Genomic DNA, 12,942 nt, shown 5'->3' on the forward strand with positions numbered 1-12,942 from the left:
CGTATGCTCACAGTGCTTTTGATGACTTCAGCAGGTCCCAAGGAAGGCAATTAAAACCTCATTGCTCTAAAAATTGTGGCAAGAAATGTGTTCGCAGCAGTTAAATAGTCAGTTGATCTGGCAAATGAACATAGGACACACTACCTTCTGACTTAATCATATAGATTTCATTAATCTCTGGGAGCTGTAGGGTCATTAAAAAGGAGAACCTTTTTTTCAATAATTAAGTGATGAACCTAGAGGTTGAACAGAAAAGAATTTGACAGATCTTTGTTCTGCTGAGAAAGTATAAATTTGTTTGAGTAAGAAGGTAGTTGTAAATAAGTAAGCAGCAATTTGGGTTTATATAGTACCTTAACATAGCAAAATGCCATAAGTGCTTCATAAGAATATTAGGAGAAAGAAATTGTCACTGTGACACATAAGGAGACATTAATCAAACTTTTGTTTGTTTGCTCTAATGAGAGAGGTTTTTAAAGGATGTCTTAAGGGCGGTGAGTGAAGGAACAGTGTAGGAGTGGAGGGGTTGAATTCCAAGCTTGGAACCCTGGCAGCTTAAGGTACACTTGCCATTAGTATAGCAATTAAAATCAAGATGTCAACAGGCTTGAATTAGAGGAATTCAGGAATCTTGAAGGAGTGTGCTAGTGGAGATTAGAGATATGAAGGGGTAGAAATTTGAACATCAGGATGAGAATTTTAAAATTGAGACACTGAAAGGTAAACAGAGCATGGAGTTAAAGCAGAAAGTTGTTGTGTTTGGTTTTGTTAAATTTTAGTGATAAGTGTATTATGGGATGCAGACTCAAGAAATAGGTGAAAATTAGAATCAAGCCGCATTTGGGGGGAATTTATACAAGAGTTGGGGCTCCCAAAATCTTGAATCCCATTATCGCCACATATTTGCTGTTTCTTGACTGCTGTAGCCTCTGGGGATAATGTAATGCATATAAGGTATTAGATGTAATGATAACTGCACATGACAGGTAAGTGGCCTGCCTATAACAGTGAGTTAAAGAAAATGAAGTTTCCATTTAAAGACACTTTTAAACTCAAAATATATTCACAATCAATGAATTACTGTTAAGTAGTCAAATACAGCCACAAAATCTTAGAAACTAAAATTAAGCACTTCACTACTTGACTTTGAATCATTCTATGCAATCTTAAATTTTGTGCTTAAAAAGATGTGAATGAAATATTAAATCAAGGTTCCATGTTGCCATTTCTGATAATTCTGCATTCTTGGTGGCTAGTTTGCTCACTTGGCTGGATGGCTAGTTTGTGGTGCACACTAACCCCAACAGTGCAGTACAGTTATCACACTGGCTGAGGTACTCATGAAGGTCCTGCCTTAACAATCTTGTCCTTGCCTGACGTATGGTGATAGTCAGGCTAAGCTCCCCACCAGTCATGTCTTTCTAATGAAAAAGTAGTCCTATAGTCCTCTGAGAAACTGGCAACTTAACTTTTATTGATACTGTTCTGAGTTCAGTTTAAATTATATACTCAAGGTAGGAAAGATGGAAATGGGTTATAATCAAGATAGGAGTCGGGTTTGAGAATTCTGTATGTATTGAATTGACAGACCTGTTATGTGTTGTCAGTGATTAAAGTTGGCAACCGTGAGCAATGTATTTGGGATTTCAGAGTTGAAGATAGATTATAAAGGATTGCAAGTCTCCTATATGTCTTGAAAGGATGTTGATGTAATGTTCTTTACACAATCACAATTATAATTTCATGGTCAAATTTCAAACCTTTTTTAAATTGATCTCAATCTGCTGTGGTGGGATTTGAATGTAGATGTTAAGAAGGTGAGAGGTGTCCTGTACCTTTAAGAGAGATAGGAAACTAGCAAAGACTGACCAGAAGCACAGAGTATCCAGAACAAGGTAAAAGTTGTAACATTTCGTCGAAACAAATAGCTGGAGTTGAATTGCTGTGGAACAAAAGCAAATTCAAATTTAGCCAATCATTTTTAAATTATGCCCCAGATTCCAAAATCCAATTGAATTTGAATTTTATTGTTTGGCATGCCATCAAACCAATTAAAGGCACTGATGTTTTGGGATATAAAACTGGACATTTTGACCATCTGGGGAGAACAACAAAGAGCTGTGGACTGCTAGCATAATAACTCTGAAAGTTACCTGTCTATAGTAAATTTGTGTAGCAGAACACCAAAGATGACCGAGAGGAAGCTACAGAGAAAGTTTGATATCCGAAGACTATATCTGGGTTTGAAATTGATTTTGCTGAAAATTTAAGAGGGAATTTATCGGACCAGTATTATAGAGTGGGAGGTAAAAGATAGATTTAAGAGAAAGGAGTTGTAAATAATTATTGGTTTTAGTATTTTCTGTTATACTTAAAGAATAAAATTGTTCATTTTTACTTTAAGTGGTGACCTCTGGGATAGTTCTTTACTTCTTGAAATTTAACAGATTACAGCATGAGGTGACCTTCTCTGTGTGTTGAGTTTGAAATTAGTAGAAGGGTTTATCCTGTGTCTTAACAATAGGTCCCTACAACTGTACCTGGGTATCTGGATTAGAGTGAACAGCACGACACCATCGCCCATGGTGATGTGTTTTCAGTTGTAAAGTGTTAAATCTTGCACTGAATAATTTATATCAAAAGTAGACATAATTAGTTGACAAAAATTATGACTGCAGAAAATGAGCTTTGGAAGGTGAGCATTGGAAACAAAACTTAATATATACAAATGTGCTGTGGTGAGGTTGCTAGACTGCTAATACAATGAGAGTTTGTCTCACTACTACACTGTAAGGTTTTGAATTTATAATGGCACAACTACAATCAGGAGTAGGCTAGATCTGACCATGAAAAGCTAGTGTGCCATGAACAAGTCTGCCACCAATCATGTCCTGGGAGGCACCATTATTAAAAATAGAGTCACACATGGAAAAAGGCCTTTTGGCTCATGTACTCTGTGCCAGTGATTTAAAAAAAAAAGCAACCACCTAACTATCCTAGCCCCATTTCCCAGCACCTGGACCATGGCCTTGTATATGCTTTGGCATTGTAAGTGTACATCTAAATACTTAACAGTTAATGGCGGTTCCTGTCTCTACGACCGTGTCTCTATAGCAGTGAGTTCCAGATTCCCAACGCACTGTTACTGCGAGGGAAGTAGAAACCTCAAATTCCCTATAAGTCTCCTGCTCTTCACCTTGAACCTCTGCCCTCTATCCTTGATGTCGCCAACAAGTGGAAAAGTTCTTTCCATTCCATCTGGTCTATACCTCTTATACTGTTATACATCTCAATCATGACCCTCTCTGTCTCTTCTGCTCCAAATAAACTAGTCCAAGTCTGAGGGTGTGTGGTTCCCTATTGATGGAGATAGACCAGATCCTACTAAGCAGGACCTTCTGTGAAGGATCTTCAATTATCATAAAAACTGCCTTGTCAAACCAACACTGAGATTGACCACAGTACTGCATTCAGCAGAGGTCCTAGAGCCTTCAGCCTGTAACTAGGATTGGGAGAAAGAGGAAGAGAAGCATTATAATCTAACACCCACAGGGCCTGCATCCCACCTTCATTACCAGGAAAAGGAGAGAGAGTTTAGAAACATTTACCAGCACAATTCCAGGGAAACATCCAATCTCCATTTACTGATAAGTCTGTCTACTGGAACATGTCAGCTTTTTGTAACCAATAGTTCATCTCATGACATGCCAAACCTAACCATAACTTACAATCAAAACAGTGGTAGAGAACTCTTGACTAGATTAGTAAATTCAACTCAGCAACGCTTGAAGACCAACTCCATCTGGGTGAACACCAGGCCAGGTGTATGATTTAGTGATAAGTGAGTACTTTGGAGAGAGTGACCATAATTTGGTTATGTTTAGTTTAGTGACGGAAAGGGATAGGTACATGCCACAGGGCAAGAGTTATAGATGTCCCCATTCCCGCCCCAAAAACCTGGAGGGAAACACCATCCCTGCTCATGACTCCACCCCGATTTCCCCCACCACTCCAGTTACAGGCTCCGCCCATACTCTCAGTTCCACACCCACACCGGGTCCCGGGTCCCAGCTCCCAGCCCTGCTGAGTTTTCACCATCCCTCCAGACCTCCTCCTCACTGAGGACAAACGATCAGTCCTCAGCAAAGGACTCCCTTAATCCCTGTCCACACATGCATCAATGAATTTAATACACGCCATGACGTCGAACACTCCTTCCTCTGCCTCCGAGCTTACTTTTACGATCAGGACTCCCGCCCACCTTCCGAGGACCCCTTCGGCCGCCTCCAACACACTCCATCTGACTGGTCACCCCGCGCTGGCCTATTACCTGCCCTCGACCTCTCCATTTCCAACTGCCGCCGGGACATTAGCCGCCTCAGTCTGTCTACCCCTCTCTCTCACTCCAACCTCTCACCCTCACAACGTGCAGCTCTCCACTCCCTCTGCTCCAATCCCAACCTCACCATCAAGCCAGCAGATAAAGGGAGTGCAGTGGTAGTCTGGTGCGTTGACCACTATACCGCTGAAGCCAGATGCCAACTTGAAGACACCACTCTTACCGCCCCATCGACCATGAGCCCACCCTCCATCAGGAGAAAGTGAGGACTGCAGATGCTGGAGATCAGAGCTGAAAATGTGTTGCTGGAAAAACACAGCAGGTCAGGCAGCATCCAAGGAGTGGGAGAATCGACCTTTGGGGCATGAGCCTGAAGAAGGGCTCATGCCCGAAACATCGATTCTCCTGCCCCTAGGATGCTGTCTGACCTGCTGCGCTTTTCCAGCAACAAATTTTCAGCCCCACCCTCCACCAAACCATCATCTCCCAGACCGTACAGAACCTCATCACCTCAGGAGATCTCCACCCACAGCTTCCAACCTCATAGTCTGTGAACCCCGCACTGCCTGGTTCTACCTCCTTCCCAAGATCCACAAGTCTGACCACCCTGGCCGACCCATTGTCTCAGCATACTCCTGCCCCACTGAACTCATCTCTACCTACCTCGACACTGTCCTATCCCCCCATGTCCAGGAACTCCCCACATACGTTTGAGACACCACCCATGCCCTCCACCTCCTCCAAGACTTCCATTTCCCCAGCCCACAACACCTCATCTTCACCATGGATATCCAATCCCTCTACACCTCCATCTGCCATGACCAGGGCCTCCAAGCCCTCCGTTTCTTCCTCTCCCGATGTCCCCAACAGTACCCTTCCACTGACACACTCAATTGTTCGGCTAAACTGGTCCTTAGCCTCAACAATTTCTCCTTCGAATCCTCCCACTTCTTCCAGACCAAAGGGGTAGCCATGGGCACCTGTATGGGCCCCAGCTATGCCTGTCTCTTTGTCGTCTACGTAAAACAGTCCATCTTCCGCAGTTATACCGGCATCACTCGCCACCTCTTTCTCCGCTACATTGATGACTGCATTGACGCCACCTCATGCTTCCGCGAGGAGGTTGAGCAATTCATCAACTTCACCAATACATTCCATCCTGACCTTAAATTTACCTGGACCATCTCTGACACCTCCTTCCCCTTCCTGGACCCCTCTATCTCCATTAATGACGACCGACATTTTTTACAAACCCACCAACTCTAACGGCTACCTGGATTGCACCTCTTCCCACCCTACCTCCTGCAAAAATGCCATCCTGTATTCCCAATTCCTCTGCCTCCGCCATATCTGCTCCCAGGAGGACCAGTTCCACCACAGAACACACCAGATGGCCTCCTTCTTTAGAGACTGCAATTTCCCTTCCCACGTGGTTAAAGATGTCCTCCATCTTGTCCACATCCTGTACTTCTGCCCTCAGACCCCACCCCTCCAACCGTAACAAGGACAGAACCCCCCCTGGTGCTCACCTTCCACCCTACCAACCTTCACATAAACCAAATCGTCTGACGACATTTCCATCACCTCCAAACAGACCCCACTATCAGGGATATATTTCCCTCCCCACCCCTCTCCGCCTTCCACAAAGACCATTTCTCCGTGAGTACCTGGTCAGGTCCACACCCCCCAACAGCCCACCCTCCCGTCTTGGCACCTTCCCTTGCTTTCGCAGGAATTGCAAAACCTGCGCCCACACCATCCCCCTCATCTCCATCCAAGGCCCCAAAGGAGCCTTCCACATCCATCAGTTTTACCTGTACATCCACCAATATTATTTATTGTATCCGTTGCTCCTGATGCGGTCTTCTGTACAGACTGGACGCCTCCTCGCGGAGCATTTCAGAAAACATCTCTGGGACACCTGCACCAATCAACCACACTGCCCTGTAACCCAACATATCAACTCCCCTCCCACTCAGCTGAGGATATGGAGGTCCTGGGCCTCCTTCATCGCCGCTCCCTCACCACCCAACGCCTGGAGGAAGAACGCCTCATCTTCCGCCTCGGACCACTTCAACCCCAGGGCATCAATGTGGACTTCACCAGATTCCTCATTTCCCCTTCCTCCACCTCACCCTAGTTCCAAACTTCCAGTTCAGCACTGTCTCCATGACTTGTCCTACCTGCCTCTCTTCCTTTTCATCCATCCACACCACCCTTCTCTTTGACCTATCACCTTCATTCCCACCCCCATTCACCTATTGTACTCTATGCTACTTTCTCCCTATCCCCACCCTCCTCTCATTTATCTCTCCACCCTGCAGGCACTCTGCCTCTATTCCTGATGAAGGGCTTTTGCCCAAAATGTCAATTTTCCTGCTCCTTGGATGCTGCCTGAACTGCTGTGCTTTTCCAGCACCACTGTAATCTAGAATCTGGTTTCCAGCATCTCCGGTCCTTGTTTTTACCTTTTTAAGAGTTATAGATGGGAGAAGGGCAATTATAATGTGATTATCCAAGACTTAGAAGGCATAGAATGAGGTAGCAAAATGCAGGGGATGAGGACAACGGAAATGTGGAGCTGGTTTAAGGAACAGATATTACGTGTCCTTGATAGGTATGTCCCTGTCGGGCAGGGAAGAAGTGATGATAAGGTAAGGAAATCATGGCTTACTGAAGAAATTGTATCTCTTGTTAAGCAGAAGAGGGAGGCTTATGTGACATCAAGATGCGATGGAGAGTTACAGATTAGCTAAGAAGGATTTAAAGAGAGAGTTGAGAAGAGCAAGGATGGGACATGAGCAGTCTTTAGCAGATAGAATAAAGGAGAACCCTAAAGCTTTCAATAAGTATGTGAGGAATAAAAGGATAACTAGGGTAGGAATAGGGCCAGTCAAAGACAGAAGTGAGAAGTTATATGTGGACCCTGTGGAGATTGGAGCAGTGCTAAATGAATATTTCTCTGTTTTCACTCAGGAAAAGGAGAATATTGTAGAGGAGAGGCCTGAGATACGGGCTGTTAAACTAGAATGGATTGAGGTTAGTCAGGAGGAGGTGTTATCAATTCTAGAAGGTGTGAAAGTAGATAAGTCCCCTGAGCCAAGTGGGATTTATCCGAGGATTCTCTGGGAAGCCAGGGGAGTTGATAGCAGAGTCTTTGGCCTTGATCTTTGAGTCATCATTGTCTACAGGTTTCGTACCAGAGGACTGGAGGATTGCAAATGTTGTGCCATTGTTCAAGAAGGGCAGTAGAGATGACCCAGGTAATTATAGACCAGTGAGCCTTATGTCTGTTTTAAAAAAGTTTTTAAAAAGGATTATAAGAGAGAGGATTTATAAATCATCTAGCAAGCAACAATTTGATTGGAGATAGTCAACATGGTTTCATCAAAGGCCGGTCGTGTCTCTCAAATCTCATTGAGTTTTTTGAGAAGGTGACCAAGCATGTGGATGAGGGTAGGGAGTTAATGTGGTGTATATGGACTTCAGTAAAGCCTTTGATAAGGTTCCACATGGTAGGCTTTTGGAGAAAATGCAGAGGCATGGGATTGAGGGTGATTTAGCAGTTTGGATTAGAAACTGGCTTTATGTAAGAAGGCAGTGTGTGGTGGTTGATGGAAATTATTCAGCCTGGAGTCTGTTCACTAGTGGTGTGCCATAAGGATCTGTTTTGGGACCACTGCTGTTTGTCATTTTTATAAATGACTTGGATGCAGGCATAGGTGGATGGGTTAGTAAGTTTGCAGATGGCACTAAAGTCCATGGAGTGGGGGACAGTATGGAAGAATGTGGCAGGTTGCAGGGGGACTTGAATAAACTGCAGAATTGGGCTGGGAGGTGGCAAATGGAGTTCAATGCAAATAAATGTGAGGTGATGCACTTTGGAAAGAATAACAGAAAGGTAGAATACTGGGTCAGTGGAAAGATTCTTGGTAGTGTGGATGTGCAGAGGGATCTTGGTGTCCATGGTCATAGATTCCTGAAAGTTGCCACCCAGGTTGATAGTGTTAAAAAGGCATGTGGTGTGTTAGGTTTTGTTGGTAGAGAGATTGAGTTCTGGAGCCGTGACATCATGCTGCTTCTGTACAAAATGCTAGTGTGGCCTCACTTGGAATATTGTGTACAGTTCTGGTCGCCCCATTATGGGAAGGATGTGGAAGCATTGGAAAAGGTGCAGAGGAGATTTACCTGGTCTGGATGGAGGTCTAATGAGGAATGGCTAAGGGACTTGGATCTGTTTTCATTGGAGAGAAGGCAGCTAAGAGGGGATTTAATGGAGACATACAAGATAAGAGGATGAGATAGGGTGGACAGTGAGAATCTTTTTCCTAGGATGATGATATCAGCTTGTATGAGTGGGCATAGCTGCAAATTGAGAGGTGATAGATTTAAGACAGATGTCAGATGCAGGTTCTTTACTCAGAGTGGTAAGGGTGTGGAATGCCCTGCCTGCCAATGTAGTTAACTCAGCCACATTAGGGGCATTTAGACAGACTTTGGATAAGCATATAGATGAGGCGATTAGTGTAGAGAGATGGGCTTACATTAGTTCACAGGTTGGTGCAACATTGAGGGCCAAAGGGCCTGTTCTGTATTGTATTGTTCTATGAACCTGCTTAATTGTGCTATATTCATCAGCACAGCATATCCACAGAGTACACGGAAGCATTTTGACAAAGCTTCTTTGGCAGCATTTTCCAAACCTGTGACCGCCATCACTTTGAAGAACACAGGTAACAGATACATTGAATCATAGTCACTGCTAAATTTGTCTTCTGGTCATCAGCTTGGACATGTGTTGCCATTTGTTTGTTGCTGCTGTGTCAAAATTCTGCAGCATTCTGTGAACAACATTGAAGGGGGCCATTTGCCACATGAATTGTATTTTTGTTTTGTTTTGTACAGGATCAGTTAGTTTTTTTAAATTTTGAAATGCTTTGTCAAGGTCTCATTAGCATTAATCATGTAATTTGTATATTATCATGTAGAAATCAAGAATAAGCTAATCACTAAAATTTTGTTGTTTAACAGGTGAAAAAACTTGGGATTGTTGCAGTTAGTAAGTATACAAATATCTATTCCTATTCTGAAAATTTGAATTGTTTGTACTTCAAAGGAGATGTCTCCATTTTTATTTTGAGAAATACAGTTCAGCCTCATTTTGCCTAAGAATGTGCATCAAATGCAAGGTGAGTAGAGTCTTATAGGCTTGGTGCTGGTGAGGACACACCTGGAGTACTGTGTGCAGTTTTGTCTCCTTACTTGAGAAAGGATGTACTGGCAGTGGAGAGGGTGCAGAGGAGGTTCATTCACTATGTTGATTCCGAAGTTGAGGGGGTTGACTTCTGAGGAGAGATGGAGTAGACTGGGATTATATTCATTGGAATTCAGAAGAATGAGGGGGGAATCTTCTAGAAATATATAAAATTATGAAGGGAATAGATAAGATAGAAGTAGAGAGGATGTTTCCACTGGCAGGTGAAACTAGAACAAGTGGGCATAGCCTCAAGATTAGAGGGAGCAGATTGAGGACTAAATTGAGAAGTAACCTCTTCACCCAGAGGGTTGTAAAGCTATGGAATTCCTTGCCCAGTGAAGTAGTTGACTATTTATATACTCATCCAGCTTCTTTTTAAATGTTATAATTGTATCAGCTTCCACCATTTCTTCTGGCAGCTCATAAAAGTGGAGACATCTCTTTGAAACATTTTTCCTTGTACTTTAAAAGTTGAGCCATCTCTTGATAAACTTGTTATTTTCACAGAGGTGGCATTTTTTGGTGACTGTACAGATGCCAGCAGAACCTTACAAGTAACAGTCACCTCTTCACATTCCCTGTGGAAAGAGGTGCAAGTTTGACAGGGCAAAATCTTCGTCAGGTGGCAGTGTTCCCAAGAATGCAGGGCATTGCAAATGACAATCATTTTGTCATCAAGATCTGCACAATAGCATTAGAGATGTAAGGACTTTCAATCCATTGATGCCTGGAGCCTGTAAAATGATAGGAATTTCATATAAGCCAAGGCTTGATATAAAAGTACTTGAAATACCAGTAGGTCAGGCAGCATTGACAGAAAGTAGATTTACCATGTTCTGGATATGGACCTTTCAGCAAACTTAGCAAATATTTTAGATGAGCAGCATTTAAAGTTATGGAACGATAAAAATGCAACTATGCATTAAAAGAATAAATTATTTGCAATCACTTGAGTAACTATAAATTTGATTTATTTTTTGATAAACTTGCATTTGGTAGCAGAAAAATAAGTTTCAAGATAAATTGTTTAACATTCTTCAACCACTACACACCAAACTCCTGAAACTCCTTTCCTTATTGTCTTCTCCTCTAAACAACAGAAACCATCTTAAAATTCTTTTTGTGATCATGCTTTTAATCTCCTACAACTGCTCCTCCTTCTCCTCCTCTGTTTGTCGGTCCAGCACCTTGCAATGCATTATGAAATCTTTTATTTTTGTATAGTTGCTATAGAAAGTACAGGCTATTGTGTTAGTTTTTCCTCAATCTATTTTTAGGAAATATTAGTTCTAGAAATTGTATTATTGTTATTGAACTATTTTTTCTAAGGATGTTTGGCATTGCCACATGGAACAAAATAAACCACCTAATTTACAAAAAATCAATTCTGATGGACTTCCAGTTTTAATATTGTAATCTATCCCTTTAGGCAATGCACTTCCTGAAGACATCACTTGTCTGGCAGCAGACAGAATGCTTGTGTTTGCAGCTCATGGCAACTCAGTAAAAGCATTTGCTAGAAACAAGGAGGTGAGTTTATGTTTTTGCTCACTCAGTGAAAGTGACAAAGATGTTGAGCATTTTCGGAGACTTCTTAAGTTCAAAATCAACTTGTATTTTTTCCAGTTGTGTACACAAGTTATTAATCTCGCAATTTAAATATCTTTAATGATAAAAGATAAATATAGATAGAATGGAGATACTCAAATCACGTGGCAAACTTCAAAGTTTAAAAAAATCACCTTTTATAGGGATGCAATCTAGGTCAGTATGCTAAGATAGGCTGGAGTTATGGGCTGTTACCCCAAATTTTAAATTATCCTTGGGTAAAGGAGTCTGCCTGCAAATGTTAAATTCCTATTCAAAAAGGAGCAAAGATATAGTTGCAGATCAAGCAGTCTGATGTGACTGTGACTGGAAGGCCTGCTGTAGCCAATTGACAAAATTTGATCATCATTTAGAGAAGTGTGAGTTAATAAGATATATGACCAGCTCTTCCCTACTCAAAGAAAATCGGTTCTAACCTAATTGTGTTTTTTTTAAATATATAGTAAGCCAATCAAAGTTGTTTGTTGCAGTCTATTTGGTGTAGGTATGCTCATAATGTTTTGAAGAAAGATGTCAAGGATTTTGATGCAGTGAAAAGGAGTGGCAATATTTCCAAGTCCTAATGGTACATTGCTTGATGGGGAGCTTGCAGGTGGTGGTGCTCCCATGCATCTGCTGCTCTTGTTCTTCTGGGTGGTAAAATTCGCTGCTTTGAAAAGTGCTATCAGAAGAGACTTGGTGAGTTACTGTAGTGTGTCTTGTAGATGGTATACACTGCTGCCATTGTGCATTGGAAGTAAAGGGAATGATTGCTGGATGGGGTGCTAATCAATTGGCATGATTTGTGGCTGGTGTTAAGCTTTTTGAGTGTTGTTGGAGGTGCACTTCTCTGAAGTGGGAAATATTTCATTGCACCCCTAACTTCTAGCTTGTCGATAGAGGAAGGGCAAAAATATTACTTGATGCAAGATTCCTAGCCTTGGGCTTCTTGTGACTGCTACATAGCTGAGTCAGTTCAGTTTCTGGTTGGTTGTAACATCCAGGGTGTTGGCAGTGGGGAATTTGTTGATGGTAAGATTCTCTCTCTTGTTTCAAGATGGTCATTATCCACATTTGTGTTGTGTGGATGGGACTTGGCACTTGTCAACCCTAACCTGGATGTTGTCCATAAGTCACAAAACTGGAACAGAAATTATTTCAGTCGCTGAGAAGTAGTGAATAATGCTGAACAGTGTATAATCATCAGCAAACAACTCCACTTATAACCATATGATGGAGGGAAGTTCATTGGTTAAGTAGCTTAAGATGGTTGGGCTGAGGACACTACCCTGAGCAACTCTTACAGTGAAGTCCTAGGCTGAAGAAGATGAGCTCCAACAACCAAACCACCTTTCTTTGTGCTAGGTATGCCTTCAAACAGTGAAAGTTTCCCCCTGGATTTCCATTGACCCTAGTTTTGCCTTGGGTTCCTTCATGCCCTATGTTGCTAAGAACAGTCACTCCCACCTCAACCCTGAAAATCAGCTCTTTTGCCCATTTTTTGTTTGAACCAAGGCTGATATCAATAGCTGAGTGTTTGTGAACAGATCATTCTTTTGCAAATACCCCTGAATAGCACTGTCAAAGTCGTCTTTGCATCATTTGCTGATGATCAGGAGTGACTGATGGAATGCTAATTGATTAGGTTGGATCTGTGTGTACAGAACATACGTGGGCAGTTTTCCATGTTTGGTGTTGTGTCAGAACTGAAACAGCAGGCCCATGGGTATGGACTGGAGTACACGTTTGTAGCTTTATT

At 42.4% G+C, this 12,942-nt stretch overlaps 1 protein-coding gene across 2 annotated transcripts in view; it reads left to right on the forward strand.

Annotated features, from left to right (window-relative positions):
• The window catches only part of wdr36 (WD repeat domain 36), a 96,012-nt gene that overhangs the window by 3,040 nt on the left and 80,030 nt on the right, over positions 1-12,942 (forward strand). For both annotated transcript variants that reach the window (XM_060844414.1, XM_060844422.1), the window contains exons 2-3: positions 9,371-9,398; positions 11,026-11,126. In XM_060844414.1, coding sequence (XP_060700397.1) covers positions 9,371-9,398; positions 11,026-11,126 — 129 coding nt within the window. The remainder of the gene's footprint in view (positions 1-9,370; positions 9,399-11,025; positions 11,127-12,942) is intronic.

This window comes from Hemiscyllium ocellatum, chromosome 2 (assembly GCF_020745735.1).
Source record: "Hemiscyllium ocellatum isolate sHemOce1 chromosome 2, sHemOce1.pat.X.cur, whole genome shotgun sequence".
NCBI classification, from domain to species: domain Eukaryota; kingdom Metazoa; phylum Chordata; class Chondrichthyes; order Orectolobiformes; family Hemiscylliidae; genus Hemiscyllium; species Hemiscyllium ocellatum.